General features: G+C 38.5%; 2 protein-coding genes across 6 annotated transcripts in view; one reads left to right on the top strand and one right to left on the bottom strand.

Moving 5' to 3' along the window:
- LOC150104397 (NAD(P)H pyrophosphatase NUDT13, mitochondrial-like) overlaps window positions 1–23661 on the bottom strand; it is a 581172-nt gene that overhangs the window by 256631 nt on the left and 300880 nt on the right. The gene's annotated exons all lie outside the window — the stretch shown is intronic.
- Window positions 1–23661, top strand: part of LOC150104398 (prolyl 4-hydroxylase subunit alpha-1-like) — a 356969-nt gene that overhangs the window by 62718 nt on the left and 270590 nt on the right. The window contains exons 3-4 of the mRNA XM_090396472.1: window positions 1490–1641; window positions 13502–13672. Of these exons, the coding sequence (XP_090252598.1) occupies window positions 1490–1641; window positions 13502–13672 (323 nt within the window). The remainder of the gene's footprint in view (window positions 1–1489; window positions 1642–13501; window positions 13673–23661) is intronic.

Here is a 23661-nt window from a genome sequence, read left to right as displayed (position 1 = left end):
GGGCACTGAAAATTTTGTTACAGTTTTCAACATCATACTTGTGTGAGCTCAGTTTCTCAATATTAACCCATATAAAAACTAAAATGCGTGAAAGACTTACTAATATAGACAAGGAGATGAGGGTAGCTATATCACATATTAGACCTGATATTGCTGAAAGCTGACAAGATGAAGTATTGCATTAAAATAAGTTCCATTTTATAAAAAGCAAGTCCATGCATATTTTTATTGTTAGTTTTATGACCCTAATGCTCTTGGTGTTCCCCAAATTTTTCTTATAATCAAAAGTGTTCCATGACTTTGAAAAGGTTAAGAACCACTGATATAGAGAATAATTTCAAGGGGAGAAGATTCAGTTGTTTGCTGATGATGTACAACTGGAGAAGGCAACAGCTGATAAAGGTGATGTAGATTTCCTGCAGGATGATTTAAATAAATTGGAACCATGGGCAGATGTCATTTTAATGTTGCAAAATATAAGGATAAATATAAGCTCTTTGGGATATTATTATTATTACATGACAACTCCAAGGAGCCCAGAGACTCATCGAGGGATGAAAAAGAATAGATATGGGTATCACATTGATGGGACTGGATTACAGGTAATAGATGGTGGCCAGGGATGCGGGGATAATGGTGGATATAGAGTTGAAGTTCAAGAGGCATATTGCAAAGGTTGGCAAAATAAAGGATTACTTGTATGTTGAAGACATTGACAAGTAGAAATAGAGAAGTTATTATCTCTCTTTATAAGGCTATGATATGGCCACATCCTAATTGTGCACAGATTTGGTCACCTGGATATCTTAGGGATCAAGAGGTGGTGTAGAGGATCCAGAGACGAGACCAAGCTGGTGACTAAGGCTCTGGAATGCTTTCCTATGAGCACAATTGAAGGTTTGTAGGTTGTAAAGTTTAGATGATAAGGAGAAAAGAGGGGACATGATAGAAACTTCAGTTACTAAAGGGATTTCCAAAAGATTGATACAAAAGAAATTTTCCAATACATGATGAATAGAAGAAAACTACAAGTAAACCCTGGAAGACTATGGAATGTGTTAGTATGGGCAGAGTAGATTTTTTTTCTCGAAGAGTCATTAATGAGCAGAATATACTGCCAGAAATAGTTGTGAGTGCCCAGACAGTGAACGACTTAAAGAAATATGATAGGTGTTGTGTGTATGAAGGTTGATGTGGGTCTCCAGCAACGAGTCTTTTGACACCATGGAGATACCTGTATAATAATAATAATACATCTGAAATATTTTATCTCATCTTCATTATACCCTCTTTTACCTTGCGGTGTCGAGGGTTTATTAATCATCAGACAACCTCAAACCGTTCACCGTATAAGGTGGTCAGCCCAATGCCCCGGTGTATCCTATGTCCTGTAGTGTTGAGTTCTCAAGGCCTGTTTGCCAATATTATTTTAGTGTGACATATATTGGTTGTGATAGTTCATCATTATATTGATTTTTATTTTATTTAGGTTAAGAGAAGAATATGAAAGGTTATACCAAACAGCTAATCAAGATGTCCATACATTTTTATCAAATCCAGTAAATGCATATATATTAGTCAAACGTTTAACAGCTGACTGGAAGAAAGCTGAAAATTTGATACAGGGAGGAAATGGAAAAGGTAATTAGTTTAAGTTACTTTATATTATTATTTTTACATGTTACCCATGGTTAATGCAGAGCCACACAGTCTACTAGTACTTGCCAGCCTGGTTGGCTGAGTGGTAAGCATATCCAATATCCAATCAACCAGTCATGGATTCAAATCCCTCTATGAGCATGGATGTTTGTGATTGTCTTTAGATGGGAGATGGATTTCATTGTCTGGTGTGAGACCACCAACCTACTTATTGGAAGCCTGAAGTGACTTGAAAAAGTTCTATGTTGGGTCTTTAGACTATGTAAAAAATAAAATAAAAAATAGAAAAAAAAAATCTATAGTCCACCCATGGCATTAATGTACTACAGGCTTAGAACCTTTCATGAGTGGAAATCACATAAATAAACTGCAACTGCCTATATTTTCTTCATAGTTTGCTATTTAGTCTTCTCTAAAGGTTCAGTTCTTGTTTTCAAACTACTTTTCTCTTATTTGCATACTTGAGTATATATTTCCCATTAAGGTATTCATGTTATTTGTCTTTAAAAACTTTTTGGTCCATTTTTGTAATATGCATTTTTATCCTACTCAAAACTAGATAGTCACTTTTTTTTCCACATGTTGTACAGAGTCTGAAGATATTCATATGAAAATATTAAAACTGAAAGCTGAAAAGATCAAACAAGCTGTGATCTGATGGAAATGAGCTACAAGAAATTGAGTCTAGGATTTTGGAGTGATAGCTGACAGGAATTAAATTCAGAGGGCATATTGCAAAAGTTGACAAAATAGCTCAAAGGATCACCGGAATGTTGGAAAATGCATTGATAATAGAGATAGGAAGTTAGTACTGATTTGGTCTCCTCATTTCTTGGGATTATGGAAGTGTTAGAGGATTGAGAGGCAAGTGACCCAAATAACTGGCCTGCAGAGTGCTCTCTTATAAGAACAGTCTGAAGATGTGTTGGTTACATGATTTAACTGATAGGCATAAAATAGAATACTATAAAAACATTAGTTTCTGAAGGGGTTTTATAGAGTATATGTCGAAGAAATTTTCTAATAAACAACAGGATTGAAATAAGAGTTTACTAGTTGAAATTGTGCTAGAGTCCAGTTAACAAGAGTGTGGGTACAGGATTTTTTTTCTTGGGAAGCGGTGAGTGAGTGGAATAGAAGTGGCCATGAATGTTTTGTCAGCATGCTCTAAAAGAGGGATATGATACAAATTGAGTGAATAATAGTGTGGCCTCCCATGATGAGTTTTCCACAAAGTTAATAATAGTGATATCTGTAACAATGAAGCCCACAGAAAAGTAGTTTGTTTTATCCAGCTAAACTTGAAATTAATTTTTTTTTTTTTTCAAGGTAATCTATGATGGTCAGCATAAGTTTGTTAAATGGATATCTTGCTTCAGCAATTTACTCACATTTCATAGTAGTGACATATGTACTGGAGGAAGGAGATTAGAATACAGTTGAGAATTTAGATGTGTGACACACACACACACAAACACACTCTCTCTCTCTCTCTCTCTCTCTGGACATTGCAAAAGCCTTGGACAGATTGTCACAAGCTAAAGCTAAAGTTGAGAGAGGGACAAAGATGAGGAGAGATAAGAGTTAGACTAATAAGAACTGACTGGCTGATACAATCAGTAAGTTGTATGTGGGAGTGCAGTTTCAAGAAAAGGAAAAAAGCATAAGCAGCAGTGTGACACCTCCAGGGAGTCCAAAGACTCATCGAGGGAGAGCGTGCCGATAGCATCGAACGATCAACCCCTTCCAACTACTAACCGCACTCAAACTTGCTTAACTTTTTGCAAGCCATTAGTAGCAGAGGCTCTAATTGCCTTAGTATCCCATAATGCAAAACACACATCCTTTCAGGATGTGTATAATAATAAGCATTATGGGAAGAGCCACTACCAGTGGCAGCCAGTGAAAATTTTAAGTGGGGGTGCTGCATATATATACAAAATAAGAAAAATAATTCATTTTTTCCTAATCAGTAACCAATTTATTAATAAGTAAATTTACATATTCGTGAATATGTAAATTTACGTACTTTGAGAATTTTGAAACTGACTGATATTCGTTTCAAATATTTTTGGCAAAAATATTTCACATGCACCAATAATAAAAGTTTCACATCTCACGGAAATAATGTATGCAAGCATACAATTTATCTGTAGCAACACTGCTCAACAAGCAGTGTCGGATTCACTTGTTATGTGCAGTGACAAGTGCAGACGAATATCGGCGAGTCTAGCCGCAACTGACTGAATGTGATAATTCTGACACTGCTCAATGAGCAGTATTGCTAGAGATAAAGTGTATACTTGCGTGCAAATATAAATTGTTGTGACAAGTGTAAACGAATATATCGGCAAGTCTAGCCGCAACATGATAATTCCGACACTGCGTTAGATTGCAGCGCATTTATTTCAGAATCTAAAGAGTCAATTGAACAATTCCAATTATTAACTATTCAATCAATGTCGAAATATAAGCTGTAACCTTTAACATGTTGTATTGCATTTATATAATGTTGTAAGCATTGTTATTATTTATAAACACAAACAAAATTTAATTTTTTCGTTTTTTCCTTCGGGGGTGCTGCAGTGTCACAGTGCTTATGTACAAGCTGCTGCTGGCCACTACCCAGACCAGTTTCAACCTTTGCATAAGGGGCTTCACTCTAACCTCAATGAGTAACCTGAAGGATCTTATAACTCATTACATTCCATTAATCGCAGCAGTGGTTCTACCAGAAAAAACCTGCAGAAGCCTCATCCAATGGCAGGCAAAAAACCCATCACTAAGCCAAGCATCAACCTCCACATCAACTAGAGTGTAGCCAGTATCGCTCATCATAATGCAAAGCACACAAAGACAATTAGAGAACTTCCATGGTGCAGTTGGTATATCACAACCCCTTTGGTTGAAAAGATCCGAGATTCAGGAGATTCCTTAGAGGATTAGTTAATGAGAGAGTCCATAAGGTCTGTTATCCAGGAGGGAGAATGAGTAGGATAATTCAGGTGTTGAAAATGAGGAAGAAACAAGCAAGAGGGTTAGTGGCGATTGTGAAGACAAATGATCTAAGTGGACATAAGGAGCATGTGAGGGAAAATATCAGAAGGTTATTGAGAAGAGTGTAGCAGGAAGGGTTGGCAGTGTGTTGACAAGGTATGACAGAGATGAGTTGCAACACAGAACCAAAATCACGAATGGTATACTAGCAGAGATGTGTGAGGAGAAGGGAGTACAGTTTGTGATAAGGCATGTGTTTGAGTCAAGAATGAAATTATACACACTTGATGGGTTGCATTTGAATGGCTTTGGAGTGAGTTCACTGGAGAAAGTGCAGCTGAACGGTAGTACAGTATGTGTGATTCATGCAAGAGATCAGAAGCAAGAGATAAAGTGAAAAATCAGGAGAGTGATATTGAAGAGACAGAGGTGCTTGTCAGTAGAAACAGTAGTAGTGGGAGAGATGAAGAGACAATAGGAATGCAAGAGGAACCGGGAAATGGGAGGAGCCCAGGTAGACATGGCATAGGGAGAGTTGATGTTGAAAGTAGTAATGAATGTGTGTACAAAGACCGAGTATATTGCGATATGAGTGGAGAAGTTCAGGCTGAGCAGATTATGTGGTAAGTGGTGATGAAGGTGATTGGGCAGGTGTGGTGGGGAAATCACAACCAACAAGTGGCTTGGATAGAACTGGCTTTAGACCTAAAAAGGAATTACTGCATTTCTTTACAAATGCTAGAAGTATCAGAAATAAGGGAGAGGAAATGGTTTCACTGATTGAGTTTATTCGTCCCAAAATCATTGGAATAAATGAAACATGGTTGAATAAAGATGATATTCTAACGAGAATGGAAATGGAAGGATACAGTATTTTTCACAAGGATAGAAAGGACAAGGGAGGGAGGGGGGGGGAGTGCTGCTGGCGATAGCAGGGGAATTATGTCCACATAAGGTAGATATGAAAGAGGAAAATAGTTGCAATGGCTATGAAGCAGTGTGGTGTAATGTGAAGATTGACAGGAAGACATAGTTGAATGTTGCTATAGGCACGATAATGTGTAGGGTAGTGATGAAGAAATGTATAAACAACTTGGATTGGTGAACAAAGGAAGGGTAATTATTATGGGTGATTTTAATTATGGTGATATAGACTGGAATGAAGCGACAGATTTTGGGAATAAGGAAAATGAATTTCTTGAGAGATAACTATCTCGGGCAGCACGTGAAGGAGGGTATGTAAGGATCGAGAGTTTTAGATCTGTTCATTTCATTAGATGTTGTAACTGTGAGTTGGGTTTCACATTTTCCTCCAGTTAGTGAGAGTGATCATGAAGTGATCACCTGAGTTGTGGCTAGCTATATGCAGACTTATGAGGAAAGGATATAGGCGGAATTATAAGGCTGGTGATTATGACAAGCTTAGGAGACAGCTTGGTGCAATAGCATGAAATGAGGAGTTGAGCAGTAAGGAGCTGCTTGAAAACTAACAAAGAAATTCATAACAGCATTCATATGTGAATGTATTCCGAAGGCCAAAAGGCTGAATAAGGTAGGTGTAAAATGGATGAATGAGAAGATTAAGCATGAAATCTGGAAGAAGGCAGTGCAAGATTAATAATATAATCAATAAAATGGAAAGTATAAAGAACAAGCCAGGCCAGTGACTGAGTTAGTAAGGACAACAAAAGTGAAGTATGAACAGAAATTAGCAAATCAGATGAAGTAAAATCCTAGAGTTTTTTTTTAGATATGTGGCAAGTAGAATGAATAATGGTTATGGTAAGATAATGGATGAAAATGGTAGAATGGTGACTGCTGCAGAAGACATTGTTGAGGTATTCAGTGATCAATTTATAAGAGCGTTTCATCCTTGTCAGTGTGGAATTTATGAGAAACTTGTGTAGAGGACATAGGAGAGGATGGCTTAATTGTGAGTGTGCAGGAGGTATTTGAGAAAATAATTAACCTTGATGTCAGTAAGGTGATAGGATTTGAGAACATATCACCACACGTTATGGGAATGTTCTAGGGAATTGGCACTGGCATGCCTATTTATTAAGCACCTTACATCAGCAAAGATTCCAAGGGAGTGGAATGAGGGTAAAATTGTTCTACTGCATAAAGGTGGTGATGAGGCTGTAGCTTCAAATTATAGGCCAGTCTATATCTGTAGTTGTGGTGATGGTACTGGAGAGATTGCTGAGAAGTGGGATACAGAAATGGGTTGATAACAACACTATTCTCTGTGGTTATCAGCATGGGTTTGTTAAAGGGAGATAATGTTTTACTAACTTACTTATGAACTATAACAAGGTGACAAATACATTGGACAGGAGTGATGCATATACAGTTGTGTACTTGGATTTTGCAAAAGCTTTTGATAGACTGACACATAACAAGCTGTTAAATAATTTGAAACAGATGGGACTAAATACCAGACACTACTGAGTTGGATCAGTGACTGGCTGTCAGATAGATATCAGAAAGTTATATATATATATATATATATATATATATATGGGGATGCAGTATCCTAAAAGAAGAATGTCACTAGCAGTGTACCACATGGGGTCAGTGTTGGGACCATTGTTGTTAGAATGGTGTTGTTATCAACCCATTTCTGTATCCCACTTCTCAGCAATTTGTCCAGTACCATCACCACAACTCCAGATATACTGATTGCACTACAATTTGAAGCAACAGCCAGCCTTATCACCACCTTTATGTGGAACATGTTGAAAGTTTATTTTTCACTTGGTTAGAATATAATAAATTTAGTTTAATCCTTATCCAAGTGTGAGCAAACAAAGTTTGTGCCTGAAAGTATCTTCAGGACTGGGGTAAGGTGGTGCAACACCAAGGCGACTCCTTGCAAAGGTGGAGCAAGCTACCAACACTCCTATCTCAGTATCTCCCATAATGCAAAACACATCTCCTTGCGGATATGTCTAATGTTATGCATTAAGGGAAAGGGCCACTACCCAGACTAGTTTCGACCTTTATTGAGGTCTCTTCAGTGGGAGCCAGGCCCCACTGAAGTCAGAGCGGGAGTTTTCATCATTGGCAGTCAGAGGCAAGAGGCAGTTATCAGAGTCAGCAGTTACAGGCAGAAATACCTAAAGTAGGATCCAGAGGACCAGAAATTACAGCGAGCCCATGCCAGAGGAGAAAAATGGGAATGACGAGAGAACAGCCAATATAAATACCCAAGCCAAAGTGTCGGTCGATTGTATTTTTGCCGTGGGAGATCAACTGAAGCCAGTAGCCACAGAAGCGAACTTCAAGAACTGGAGAAATTTCCAATATGATGAAACCTTTTTGCCTGAGCTATTCGTGTACTGCGGATTGCAGTCAAAAAGCCCGCAAATTTTTCCTGACAAGATCCCACTGAAGCAAGACATTTCAGAAGGAGGCCTAATATCCGAGATGAAAGAAAAGGCATAAGAACTTTAGTGCAGGACCTTTGGATGAGTGTGTGACACAGAGTCTCTGTAAGTTTGTTCCACGTTTTTTGTTGTACATTCCCTTTTATAATCTAGGAGATATGTTATAGATGGACTGATAAGAATTAGCTTAATGATAATAAGAAGTGTCCATAAGAGAGTCATTTGGAATGGTAATGATTGGCATCAGTGGCGTATTTAGGTATAGGCCATATAGGCCCGGGCATAGAGCGGCAAATTTTGAGGGGTGGCAGAAATTTCCAGGCTCTTATTTTTTAGTTATAACATGTTCCTTATATGCTGCATCTACTCACAAGTAGAGAAATATATTTCTTTTCCTCATTGTAAGTTTAGTCTGCAAGCATATTGGCATGTAATCAGATTTGGCATAACTATACAGACCGAGACACGTGCATGGAAAGCTACTGTTGTTGTTGGTAACTTGACACAAAGGCACTAGGGATTAGCAAATTTGATCCCTTTCTTGCTGAGCACATTGCCAAAATCAGGGAAAAAAGGGAAAAGTTTCGTTTCCTATCTTTCTTTGCCACGCAAAGGAAAGAAAGTAATGAAATTTATTGTGGAAGAATTTAAAATAGTGTAGTACTATTCCATAAGTGGTGACTCAACACTAGACTTGTCTCATGTTGATCAGCTGTACTTCATTGTACGATATGTGAAAGAACATGGAACTTCTGTGGAGCGTTTCTTGCATTTCATTCCTAACATAAGTCACAAATGTGAAGAGTTACAAGAGGCGGAATTGACTTCACTAAAAGAGCTTGGAATTGATGTAGCAAATTGCAAAGGGCAGGCATATGATAATGTTAGTAATATGCCACGCAAGTACACAGAACTGCAAGCAAGAATTCTTGAAATAAATCCATTGGCAGAATTCATACTGTGCGTTGGATATTCTGTCTCAAATTGGTACTTGTGCTGCAGAATCCTGTCTATACTCTTTTGCATTTTTTGATGTCCTTCAGAAACTGTACGTATTTTTCACATCTTCAACACATCGGTGGAGTGTGCTAAGAAAGCACCTGGAAACTTTTGCAAAAGTAATCAAATGTCCTTCGCCACTCGGTCAGCTTGTGATGATGCCCGTCGGAGTCTTTGTGAGGGATGGACAGAAATAATTTCCACTTTGTCCAAAATTGAAAATGACACCAACCAGAAGAAAGTTACATGATATGAAGCAAGTGGGATTCTATAGCAACTTCAGTCACTGGAGGTTGGGATGATCACTTGCCTATGGTCAAGTCATGAGGGGCGGCACTTTCTGCAGGCCTAGGGGCAGCAAATACCTAAATACACCATTGATTGGCATAAGATTTGTGAAATAACTTGGCATAGTTAGCTAACCTCTTAATGAGTAAATCAGTGTTTTCAATAATCTGATTTAATAAGCAGAGAAGTAATTGAATAATTGTATTACATAGTTAATTAGTATTGAAAAGGGAAAGTTTGTTTCTTTATGCTGAAAGTCTAAATGATAGGTAGAGAGAGTAACCTCACTATCGTTTAATTAATGTACTTTGATATTAATGTAAATAAATGTGTTTTATTTATATGTCAATAGAGTCTGCCTGATCATTTATTTTACAATGCACTGTTCCTAAATAAACTCAGACTTGTGAGCGAGACACAACTAAGGCATTAAAAGCGTAATTTAAATACTTAAGACCACAACTGTTTACATAAACTTTAGTGAAGGAATTTTATGCTAATAAGAACGAGCTCTATCGGACGTATTACTCAGTCTCATGCCGATATAGAAATACTGGTGGCGCAGTCTCAACAAATAAATTTTCCAGTGTTCATAGATATACGACTAGTAAATGTGAAAGGTGGAAAAACGTAGTACGCAATAGAATAAGTAAGAAAGGTTATGAAAGCAAAAGCTCACTGCTAATTAGAATAAAGATATTACAAAAACGCATTAGACATTAATCATTACAAAGCTGCAGTAACCAAGCAGGCTTATAAATAGCAAAGGTTTACAACATCACATCGGATAATAGCAATGATGCAGACGACCCTGACATGCAGAAATAGAGAGGTTATGATGCCATTGTATAAAGGTCTTACAACAACACATAAGGTCTTGATCAGGGCTGATATGGATTAGTGTGCAAAGATTTTGTCACTGGGTTTTCATGGTGACGAGGATATGTTAGAAAGGATCCAGAGAAAATTCACAAATATGGTCAGTGGTCCTTTATTAAGCGCCTTACATCAGCACAGGTTCCAAGGGAGTGGAAGGAAGGTAAAATTGTTCCACTTCATAAAGGTGTGATAAGGCTGTTGTTTCAAATTATAGTCCAATCTGTATATCTGGAGTTGTGGTGATGGTACTGGAGAGATTGCATGTGGAGTACAAGAACAGATTGAGAGAATGTAAGTTGCAAAGCCTCATGAATACAAGGGAAAAGGGAGATATGATTGAGACACATAAGCTAGTCAAAGATTGTTATTAAGTTGACATGGATGAGATAAGGAGGGTGTGAGCAGAGAAGTGAGGAAAAGGTTCTTTGCATGTAGAGTGGTTGGTGAGTGGAATTCATAGCTGAATGTAGACACATTGAGTCAGTCTGAGGCGCAGTTGGATGAACATTGTGTGCAATATTGTGTACCTCCCACAATAAGTTTCTGACTCATGGAGGTCAGATGTTAATAATAATTAAAAAAGATCATCCCTTAACAAATTCATGCAGATCCTTAGAGATAGCATTATCTTTATCTCACCAATGCTGTACCACGATCTCTCACTCATTTCTCCAAAATCTTAACAACTACAGAAGAAATACAAACTGGTCTATAGTTTCGCACTTCCATTCTACCATCACCTGTATGCAATGCAATATCTTACCGAGATAGTTTGTAGAATAGTCAGACCTGAAAGAAGTGATAAACTTATGGGAATAGAATGTAAAGGGTATTCATTTTCAGGGAAGAGATAGAGGGAATAGGACAGGAAGTGGGGTACAGCTGACTAAAAAAACTTCAACAAACAAAATTGGGAGGGTCTGGAGAAGATGGTTCATTCAAGTCTTCTTGGTATGAGATAGAAGCCAATATGACAAAGTATATTCTAGGCTGCTGCTAAACAAGAGGTCCATAGGAAGATGTAGATGCCAGATATTGGCAGATTAGCACAATGAGTGCAAGCCGAGCAATTATATTGGGAGACTTCACCTATGGGGACATAAATTTGAGGGAGGAAAGGGGGCATGAAAAAAATGGAATTGGAATTTATCAGTTGCTAAAGGATAATTACCTGAAGCAACATGTTATAGAGGGGGGACCAGGCAATTGAGAGTGCTGGATCTGGAGGTGTTATGTAACAATAATAATTGCATAACACCTCCAGGGAGTCCAAAGACTCATCGAGGGAGGGCACCTACTCTATCACTCTCTGTCTCCACCACTCCACCGACTGCAACTAACTTCATCATCTGCACCGACGGTATCTAGTGCCAACCACCACCACCACTATTATTTTCACAGACAATCACAAGCATCCATGCCCATGGCGGGATTCGAACCCACAGCCTTTTGGCTGAAGAGCAGATACACTAACCACTCAGCTAACCAGGCTGGCAAAAAAGGGGTTAGAAAAAGTTCCTCTAGTCAGCGACAAAAATCAAGTTAATGATGCTCTCTCTTCAGACAGTTTAGTGCTGAGAAGTGCAAACACTACATCCACTGAGCCACACAAGCCTGGATGGGATAATAACAGCATCGGATAACAGTAATAGCATCAGAAGATATATCCATAACAAGGTAGACACTCTGACACACCCTCCGATTGGGGAGAGTGACCATGCAGTCTTGTTCTGGGAAGTTTTTAAGCATGTGGAACTCTCTTTCAAGAAAGTATTTATGTTGAACTATAAAGCTGTTAATTATGACAAACTTACAAGGTTGGTGATTATGAAAAGCTTAGGAGACAACCTAGAGCCATAGCATGGAATGAGGTGTTAAGCAGGCAGGTGGAGTACAGGAAATAAATGCTGCATGGAAACTGACAAAAACATATATAACAACATCGGTGTGCATATGTATCCCGATGGTCAAAAGACTGAATAAAGGGATTAAGCATGAAATTTGGAAGAAAAGGATAATGTGTAAGAACAGCAAAACTATAGCATGAGCATGAATTAAAAATCAGGCCAAGAAAAACCCTAGGAGAGTTTTTCAGATATGTGGCAAGTAGAAGAAAAAATGATTATGGTAAGATAATGTCAATGGATGAAAATGATAGAATGTAGAATGGTAACTGCTGAAGAAGTTATCGTTGAGGTAGTCATTGAACAATTAATGCAGATGACCCTGATGTGCAGAAATAGAGAGGGTATGATTCCATTATATAAGGCTTCACATGTGCACAGAATTGGTTACATTTGGTTTTAATGGACAAGCATATGTTAGAAAGTGTCCAGAGAAGATTCACAAAGATAGTCAGTGTTCTTTGGAATATGAAGACAAATGGAAAAGAATGTAAATGGCAAAGCTTTGTGAGGTTTACATGGAAGAAATTTTCCACAGAATGGTAGAGGGGGGGGGGGGGAGTTCTGGGATAATCCCTGGAAACTGTATAAGGAGGGTGTAAGCAAAGGAATGAGGAGAGAGTTCTTTGCATAACAAGTTGGTGAGTAGAATGCATTGCTCGAGTGTGTGTGTTGTGAATGTAGACACGTTGAATAAATTTTAGGCATGATTGGATGAAGTTTGTGTGATAGTGTGTACCTCCCTTGATGAGTATCTCACTCCATCAAGGTCAGATGTTAATAATCATAATAACAAACTAATCCAGGTGATCAAATCTGTACTACTGCACAGATTTGATCACCTGGATTTCTTGGTGATAAGGAGGTGGTGGAGAGGATTCAGAGATGAGTAACTAAACTGGTAACAGATCTGTGGAATGCTCCCTATAAGAATAGATTGAAGGTGTGTGAGTTGCAAAGTTTAGTTGATAGGAGGAGAAGAGAGGACATAATGGAAACTTGTAAGTCATTAAAAGGATTTTATAAGATTGAAACAATGGAAATATTTCAATTCATAATAAACAGAAAGGAAAAAAAAAAACTAGAGATCACTCCTGGAAGTTGTGTAAGAGTGTGGGTAGTATGAAGACTATATTTTGCTTGACGAGTGAGTGGAATGGACTACCAGAATTAGTTGCGAGTGCTCTGACAGTGAATGAGTTTAAGGAGAGGTATGATAGATATTGTGTATATAAAGGTTAGTGTGGGTCTCCTGCAATAAGTCCTCTAACTCCATAGAGATACTCTTGTAGTACTACTACTACTAATACAAGAATTTTCAGCAAAACTGATATTTTATTGCTTGAATTTTCTGCATGGCTCATATTATGATTTTTTTTCCCCTAGCTTTAATAGAAAATATTACTCGCCACCGTGAAGACCTCAGGTTTCCTGATGAGGAAGATTTGAGTGGAGCTGCAGTAGCACTAATTAGACTTCAAGACACATACAAATTAGATACTTCTGCACTAGCTCGAGGTCAAATTAAAGGAACTAAACCATCTCCTGAACTCACAGGTTAGTAATATTGAGTCAACTTTTATTATTTACTTTTCTTAAACAGATGAAAGAAAAAAATCTTCCCTTTCTAACTTGGCTCAATAATAAACTAATACAGCTTTTGATCTTTCAATAAAGCTTTCAATCTTTTGCAAAATAAGATTCTACTACATAAGAAACTGCTTATATTTTCAGAACATTTTCAGATCATAAATGCATTAAGCAAAACCTTAATGCATTTAGTTATCCATTGTTAAAATTGATTGATTAAAATATTTCACCATTATCATTTCCTGATATATATCCCCTCAACAGATATACAGAATACTAAAACAGTATTAACTAATTTCACATAAACTGCATACCAAGAGTTCTCTTCCAAACTAATCTGTTATTTAGTAAGTATTCAATACTGTCAGATTTTACATTTTAGTCTTTTAAAGAAATTTTAAGGAATGCCGATGGTAGGGAGATAACTGAATCAGTTGAAATAGTAAAATAACTAAGTGATCACTTTGCAAGAGTATATTATCAAGGTGGTGATAATGCAGGAATGAGAGCCACAAGCTTATATGGGAACTGAAGGGAATGAAATGGAGTTGCATAACATATCACAGAACCTTAGGGGGGAGGTAAACTGTTGAGTGGATATGCAGACATCAGTGAGGCAGTTGAGTGCAAGAATATGCCTACGTTGATACCACTGGTAATAAACCAGAATGGGATTTAGTATACAGTGTCAGGATAGCAGTGGGTCTAAAGGGTTTTGAACTTTATTACACTAATGCCAGGAGCATTCAGAACAAGCAGGAGAAATCTATGGCATTGGTTGGCTCATCCTGGTTAAAGGATATTGGCATTAGTGAGACATGACTAACAGAAGATGATATAGATAATGGGATAGAATGTGAAAGGTATAATGTGTTCAGGGAGGATAGAGAGAAAAGAATAGGTGGGGCCGTTGTTGATGATAGCTAATTAACTGCAACCAAAGAAATTAGAAGTTCAACTGCAGTGAAAATAGCATACATGAGGCTATCTGGTGTGAGATTGAGGCCAGCAGAACAAAATATACAGTTGGATGCAGCTACGCAACAGGGGATGGAAAAGATTATAGCGATAGTATACATTGGTAAATAGCCTCAATATAGGACAAATAATTATTGTGAGGGATTTCAACTATGCGAATATAAATTGGAAGAGAGAAAAGGGAACATGGGGAAGGAAATAGATTTTATGCAGTTACTAAGGGCTAATTACCTGAGACAGCATGTAATGGAATATACTAGGGGTTCGAGAGTGCTCAATCTAGTAACTGCATCTCAGAATTTGTCTATAACGAATATGACCATGTTGCCACCAATTGGTGAGAGTGATTATAGCGTCTTAACCTGAAAGGTGGCCAAAAGTGTGGAATTTACAGTTAAGATGATGGGGTATATATGGAGCTGGAGCCTCTGTAGCTCAGTCAGTATAGATGAAGCCCTTTAGTCAAAAAGATCTGGGTTCGATTCCCATCAGTAACGTCAGGAATCTTTATCTGGTCTCTTTTGATGAAAGCTGAGTTAGCCTGTCTCATGTGGAGGTAGGTGGATTTTTCACCCAGAAACTTGGGTTTTTCATCCCCCCCCCCAGAAAAGGCAAATTGGCCCCATGAACACACACAAATTACAGTAATGAATACGTCTCAGCCATATGCTGGTCCCGAGTCCAGATAAAATTGGGGGAGGGGGGGGAGGGGAGGGGGGAGAGCAATAGTGAACTACCCTGTAAAAATCTCACCAAGAACACTTGTTGGGCAAGTCTACAAAGTCATCTAGGATTGGAAATGACTAAAGGGATAAATCATCATCAGATGTGGAATTACAGGGCTGATAAGTATGACAAGATTAGGAGATTGCTTGGATAGCTGCCATGATATGTAAAACTGCAAGGGCTTGATGTTGATAGTGCATGGGAAGTGGTAAAAGAATGTTTAATTGAGGTAATGGCAGACTGCATACCTAGAGTCAGGAGAGTAAACCAAGTGAGAGTTAAATGGATGAATTTCATCATCAAGCTTGAGCTGCAAAAAAAGAAACAATTGTGGAGGGAATTTAAGAAGAAAGGTGACCTGCAGGCACATGAAAAAATGGGGTATATCTCTCTTTTACTTGCAGCATATCGAAAGTTCTTTCGATATGCTGCAAGTAAAAGAGAGAATGCATATGACAGAATGATTTTAAGGAATGCTTGACTATTGCATAGAGATGTGAGCACCAGGGTTTCTTGGTAATGAGGCAGAGGATACACAGGCAATGACCAAGATGGTAGGGAGGTAACTGAATCAGTGAAATCAGTAAAACTACTAACTGAACACTTTGTAAGAGTATATCATCCAGGTGGTGAGAGTGCAGGAATGGAAGAGCCAAAGGCTTATATGGGAAATGAGGTAAATGAAATGGATGTGCATAGCATATTACAGAACCTTAATGTGAATACAGCGGTGGGATTGGATGGTATACCAGTGTTAATAACTGGTTTTATTTTTTATATAGATAATATTCATAGATATTATCTTAATATTAATCCTACAATAGAGATGATCTCTGTTTCTAACAATTATTTTTTTTATTTATTTCTGAGTGTACCTATATATTATTATATGCACAAGGGTTCACTCCAATTGGTGCAATGACCTTAACCCTTTCTTTCAGAATTCAAATAATCACTGACTCAATACCAAAATACAAAATAAACACATTTAATAAAGCAAAAACAATATATACAGTTCAAACAAATATTACATAACTACAAACTAATTGGATCCAAGGCCTTTTAAAAATAAACTTACACTTAAGACTAGACTAAACTAAACACTTTGTTTGCACAATCACAAAATGTTCATAGCCAGTTTCTTTCTATGTCAAGGCCCTTTTCAGAAGATATATGACTCTATTCTTCATTTTTACAGGATCCTTTCTCATCACTCATGTAGCACACATTAATTCTTCCGAACTTAATTCTATCTCTTTTGTTCAGTAGAAATAATAGTCAGATCTGGCGTCCTTAATACAGATGAAACTTCCTAATCAGAGTTTTCTCGAACATTCCTTTAGAACGTAAATAGCAAATTCTTCTTTTATTCACTAAATGCTTATTGACAGTCTTAACTCTTCCATTACAGTTCTACAATTCCCTTTTTCGGAATCTCCTATAAATCTTCCAATTAGCGTTTTTTCCTCCAATATTCCTTTTAAAACGCCTATAGCAATATTTCCCTTTTCAAAAAGTTCCACAATTCCTTTTTCGGAATATACTATTAATTGTCCTCCAACTGTCACATAAAAAAAACTCAAATTCCTCTGAATCTAAATATCTGCCGGCCTGTGTTCCAAATTCCTCCCGAACGCTATCTTTGTTTACTCTCCTGTTGCTTCGATACCGAACTTGTCAGCTGTCAATCACACATCAAACTTCTCAGCGAGCATGCGCACTCCATGGCAAACGAGAAACTAAGTACTGTATAATGTCTGACACGATGTCTCCGTTAGCGACAAGAGAATGTCTCCATAAAACACAAAACTTTTGATAATTTTAAATTACAATAAAATTCTTGTAAGTAATATAAATATCAAATCTGGTAAGTACATCAATTTTTAACTGCTTTACATATCACTTTTGACAAAACAATTTCAATAACGGGCACATCGCAAGTGCTGACAATGCGTGTTATGAAACTAAAACTAATAAACGTTTTAACATAACCAATACGTAAAAATATTTAGAATTTTAAATTATGATTATTTTTACACCAGCTTGAGTTTTACATGAAATAGTGAGGGAATTATCAGTGCCCTTGACCATATTGTTTACTCTAAGTTTCAGTTCTGGGTTAGTCCCAACGTGGTGGGAAAGAGGGAAAATAGTTCCATTGCATAAAAGAGGCTCCAAGACTGATGTAGCAAATTATTGACTGATCAGCATATCAGAAGTTGGTGTCATAGTATTAGAGAAGTTGATCAAAAGCAAAATACATGAATGGATAGATGAAAATGGGATACTGTATGAAGGGGAGAGGCGGCATGGTTTTGTGAAGGGTAGATCATGCCTCGGTAACTTGTTCACATTTTATAATACAGCAACAGCTGAGTTGGATAAAGACAATGGGTTTACAGTGATACTGCTGGACTTTACAAAGGCCTTTGACAGGATACCAATGGAATTATAATCAGTAAACTGCAGCACATGGGGATGGATATAGGGTTGGTGAGATGGATAGGAGAATGGCTGATGGAGAGATATCAAAGAGTAGTTTATTCAGGAGGAGAGTCCGAAAGAAGGCATGTGACAAGTGGCATGCACCAGAGTTCTATTCTTGGATTGCTATTGTTTAATTTGCTCATTAACGATATAGGAAAGGGACTGTTAAGTTATTTGCTGATCATGCAAAGTTGGGTAAAGCAATAGTTAATGCAGATGATGTCAAAATTTTGAAGGATAATTTGGATAGATTGGCAGACTGGGAAAAGGAGAATGAATGTCCATTTAATGTGACAAAGTGTAAGTTATGCATTCTGGGGTGAAAAGATTACCAGCTATATACCACATTGTTGAAAATTTATTTATCACTAGGTTAGACTATAATAGATTTAGTTTAATCCTTTATCCCAGTGAGAGCAAACAAAGTTTGCGCCTGAAAATATCTTCAGGACTAAATATAGTGTTGTACTATCTTATCCAGTAAGTAGTGCAACACCAAGGCAACTCGTGGAAAAGGTGGAGCAAGCTACCAGGCACTTCTAACCCAGTATCTCCCATAATGCAAAACACATTTCCTATGTGGATATGTATACTGTTATGCATTAAAGGGATTGGCCATCTACCCAGACTAGTTTCGACCTTTATTGAGGTCTCTTCAGTGGGAGCCAGGCCCAGAGCTGGAGATACCAGGCAGAAGCACTACTTACTGGATAAGATAGTACAACACTATATTTAGTCCTGAAGATATTTTCAGGCGCAAACTTTGTTTGCTCTCACTGGGATAAAGGATTAAACTAAATCTATTATATATACCACATTGGAACTGTACTCCAGGAAATTGACGAAGCCAGAGACTGGGGAGTGTTAGTGGATAGGGAGTTAAAGTTTAGGAGGCACATAGCAAAAGTGGTTAAAGCAACTCATCAGATCACTTGGTTACTGAAGAATACTTTGACAAGCAAAGACAAGCAGGTTATTGTTCTTGATGAGAACAATAAGACTCCACCTTGACTGTACTCATCACCAAGAAACCCTGGGTGCCAGGGTTTCTTGGTGATGAGGAGAAGGAGATGGAAAAGATCCAGAGGCAAGTGACTAAGATGGTAGCAGATCTATGGAAGAATGTTACAAGAACACTCCCCACTCTCTAGCTGCTTCAATTTCCTGGAGTACAGTTCCACCAGTGTGGTATACAGCTGGTAATCTTTTCACCCCAAAATGCATAACTTACACTTTGTCACATTAAACAGACATCCATTCTCCTTTTCCCAGGTAAAAATTTGTGGATTATAGAAACTGGTTGATAGGCAGAAAAGGAGTGATATGATTGAGACATACAAATTAATGAGGTGTTTTTACAAGATTAATTCAGAGGAAATTTTTCAGAACAGGTGTGATGGTGGGAGAACTAGGGGCCATCTATGGAAATTGAGTAAGAGTGTAGTTAGCAAGGGTGTTAGAACTAGGATTTTGGCTTGGAGAGTAGTGAATAAGTGAAATATGCAAGAGTCTGTTGTGAGTGCTATTACTTGGAATGAGTTCAAAGCAATGTATAAAAGATATTTCACAAATATTGGATAGTTATTGACATGATGTTTAGGCCTTCCTCGATGAGTGTAAGGACTCCTGGGTTACCATCACCACCTTTGCAACATGTTCCCTGAATTTCAGGTTTCTATCAGTCATCATCCCCAGTGTCTTGTCTGCTCTACTTCCTCCAGTATAGCTCCTCTTACAGAGTATGCTGCCTCCCATCGATGTATCCCAAGCTTCAAGACTTTACTTTTGTTCATTAAACTGATACACCCATTCATTTACTCATTTGTCCAGTTTATTCAAATCCTCTTGCAGGGCTGCTACATCTGTACTATTACTAATAACCCTTCTGAGCTTCACATCATCTGCAAACAACTGAATATCACCCTGCAATCCACCGACAATGTCATTGACATAAAGGTCCCAGTACTGAGCCCTGTGTTACCCCACTTACCCCACTTGTAACCTTCTGCCTCCTTAATAGTGCCCCACCATACACAACTCTATGATACCTATCATGTAGCCAATCCTGAATCCAATTGATTATCCTGACATCTAAACCCATGTGCCGCAACTTAAATATCAGCTTATCATGTGGCACCCTGTCAAATGTCTTTGTATAATCCAAAAATATCGCAGAATATGCCTTTCCCTCATCAACTCCTCTTGTCACATTATTATAAAAGGCAATCATATTACTAAAGCAAGAGAGCCCCTTAACAAATCGATCTGGACTCTAACAGATAACATTACCATCATCTGCCTAATGCTGTATGTGGTCCCTCACTAATTTCTCCAAGATCTTTAAAACCAAATGCTCTTCTACTGATGAAACACAAACTGGTCTATAATTTGACACTTCCAGTCTGCTACCACCCTCACAATGGCATTATCTTATTCATTCCATTCCTTTGGTACCTTTCCCATAGCAAGACTTTCATTGAAAAGCCAGGTCAATGGAGATATCAGTTCTCTAGCACATTCTCTACAAGCCCATGGCAAAATTCAATTCAGCCCCACAGCGTTATTGCTGTGGGACTCAATGGAACATCGAGAGTACTCATACTCAGTATTTGAAATACACTTTCCTCTTGCACCTCTAAACCTCGACCTATTTCTCTAGTATTATTATTATTATCCAGGCCTTCATGAAGCCAAAAGACTCATCGTGGGAGGTAGTTTTTAGGAAACACAAAGTTTATCATATCACTCCTTGAACCTATTGACAGTTCCCACTCCAACCACTCTCTCAGGGAAATGCATTCCAAGGTTCAACAACCCTCCACACAAAGAAACCACTCCTCACCCTCTTGCGCACAGCCTCCTTTCATAACTTCCAGGGATGGCCCCTTGTCATTGCTCCTTCCCACTATTCTAACAAGTGAAAGAACTCTCCAATATCTACCCTAATAATAATAATCATATAATGATACATGGTCGTGAGTCCCCTTTACGGGGAGGTACGGCACCATCTCAGTCCCCCCAAATTTTATCCGGGATCCGGAATCGGCATAGCTGATGAATCAGACCTATGGCTGGGTCAGTATTCCAGACTGTAATCTGTGTGTGTTCACTGGACCAGTTTGCCTGCTTGCGGGATGAAAAACCCCAGATAAACTGATGGAAAAAACCCTGCTGTCCACACCCAAAAACGGCTAACTTGTATAAGGCTCTGATCAGACCACACTTATACTATTGTTCTATGATTTGGTCCCCAGGATTTGAAGGGGATAAATTGACTGTGGAAAGGGTACAGAGGCGGATATCATCGATGGGAATCGAACCTACAATACTCCTTCCCCAGACATATAGTTGCGAAGCACATAGCCACTTGGTTAAACGTTCAGATGTCTACCCTGTAACTGCCTCTGAACAGTTTAAAAGTCTCGATCATATTACCTCTCCTTCTATCCACCAAACTCTGCAGTCCACATTCCCTCAGTCGATCCTCATAACTCATATTGTACAGTCCTGAAACCATCTTTGTTATCCGCCTCTGTACCCTTTCCACAGTCAATTTATCCCCTTCAAATCCTGGGGACAAAATCATAGAACAATAGTATAAGTGTGGTCTGATCAGAGCCTTATACAATGGAATGATAACTCTTTTATCAGTGCCCTTGACCATTTTGTTTAATTTGGGTCTGGGGTCTGGGTTAGTCCCGAAGGGGGAGAAAGATGGGGAAAATAGTTCCACTGCATAAAGGAGGTTCAAAGACTGCTGTTGTAAATTACTGACAGATCAGCATATCAGGAATCGTTGTCAAGGTCTTGGAGAAAATAGTCGAGAGGAAAATACAGGATTGGATAGATGGACATGGGATACTGTATGGGGGACAGCATGGTTTTGTGAATGGTAGATCATGCCTCAGTAACTTGCTCACGTTTTATGACACAGTGACGGCTGAACTGGATAAGGGTAATGGATTTACAGTGATTCTACTGGACCTTGCTAAGTTCTTTGACAGGATACCACATGGAATTCTATGTGGTATCATTAAACTGCACCATATGGGGATGGATATAGGGTTGGTGAAATGGATAGGAGGGTGGTTGACGGAGAGATATCAGAGAGTGGTTTATTCAGGAGTAGATGTCCTGAATAAAGGGACAGTCCAAAAGACGGCCTGTGACTAGTGGTGTGCCACAGGGTTCTGTTCTTGGACCATTACTGTTCAATTTGTTCATTAACGATATAGGAAAGGATCCAAGAGGAAGTGTTCATTTGTTTGCTGATGATGCAAAGTTAGGTAGAGCAATAGTCAGTGCACAGGATGTCAAAATTTTGCAGGATGATTTGGAAGTTTGTAGGACTGGGCTAGGGAGAATGGATGTCAATTTAATGTGGCAAAGTGTAAGGTTATGCATTTTGGGGTGAAAAGATTACCAGCAGTATATCACATTGGTGGAACTGTACTCCAGGAGATTGACGAGGCCAGGGATTTGGGAGTGTTGGTGGATAGGGAGTTGAAGATTAGGGGACACATTGCAAAAGTGGCTAAATCAGCTCATCCAATCACTTGGTTGCTGAAAAATACTTTAACAAGCAGAGACAAACAGGTTATTGTTCCTCTGTATTGAGCCTTGATACGACTCCATCTAGACTACCATGCCCAGATATGGGCACCAGGGTTTCTTCTTGATGGGAGGAGGTGGAGGGGATACAGAGATTAGTGACCAAGATGATAGCAGGTCTATGGAATGAACCTTAAGAGAACATGTTGAAGATTTGTGGGCTGCAGAAATTGGTTGATACTCTGAAAAGGGGTGATTTGATTGAGACATTCAAATTACTGAAGGGTTTCTATAAGATTAATTCAGAAGATATTTTTGAGAATAGGACTGGTAGTAGATGGACTAAGGGCCATCTATGGAAGCTTGGAAAGAGTGTGGTTAGCAAGGGTGTTAGAGCTAGTTTTTTTTACTTGGAGAGTGGTAAATGAGTGGAATAAGCTGCCAGAGTCTGTTGTGGGTGCCATGACTGTATATGAGTTCAAGGTGAAGTATGATAGATACTGTGTGAATGTTGAATAGAATAGTTGTTCTTGACATGATGTTGGGCCTCCCTCGATGAGTCTAAGGACTCCATGGAGCTGCCCATAATAATAATCTCTGCAGGTCAGTGTCCTTCTTAGTATTGCAGCAATCCACGGAGTTACCCTCACCACCTTTGCATTATGCTCCCTGAATTTCAGTTTTCTATCAATCATCATCCCCAGATCTCGTCTCACCTACCTCCAGTACAACTCCTCCAATCAAGTACGCATCCTCCCATCGATGGATTCCATACCTCAAGACTTTATATTTTGCTGCATTGAACTGAAACCACCATTTATTTGCCCATCTGTCTAGTTTATTCAAATCCTCTTGCAGGGCTGCCACATCTGCACTATTACTGATAGCCCTTCCCAACTTCACATTATCTGCAAACAACTGAACGTCCTCTTGCAATCCATTGACAATATCATTGATATAAAGATTGAACAAGACAGGTCCCAGTACTGAGTCCTGTGGAACTCCACTTGTAACCTTCTGCTTCCTTGATACTTCCCCATCATATACAACTCTCTGATACCTATCAGTCAGCGAATCCTGAATCCATTTGACTAACCCGACATTTAAACCCATGTGCTGCAACTTCAATATCAGCTATCATGTGGCACCCTGTCAAAAGCCTTTGCAAAATCCAAAAAAATGGGAGTATATGCCTTTCTGTCATCAACTGCTCT

Source organism: Typopeltis vanoorti, chromosome 8 (assembly GCF_054136105.1).
Source record: "Typopeltis vanoorti isolate ZY-2024b chromosome 8, IOZ_Tvanoo_1.0, whole genome shotgun sequence".
In the NCBI taxonomy this organism is placed as follows: domain Eukaryota; kingdom Metazoa; phylum Arthropoda; class Arachnida; order Uropygi; family Thelyphonidae; genus Typopeltis; species Typopeltis vanoorti.
This window is presented reverse-complemented; position numbering and strand designations above follow the sequence as displayed.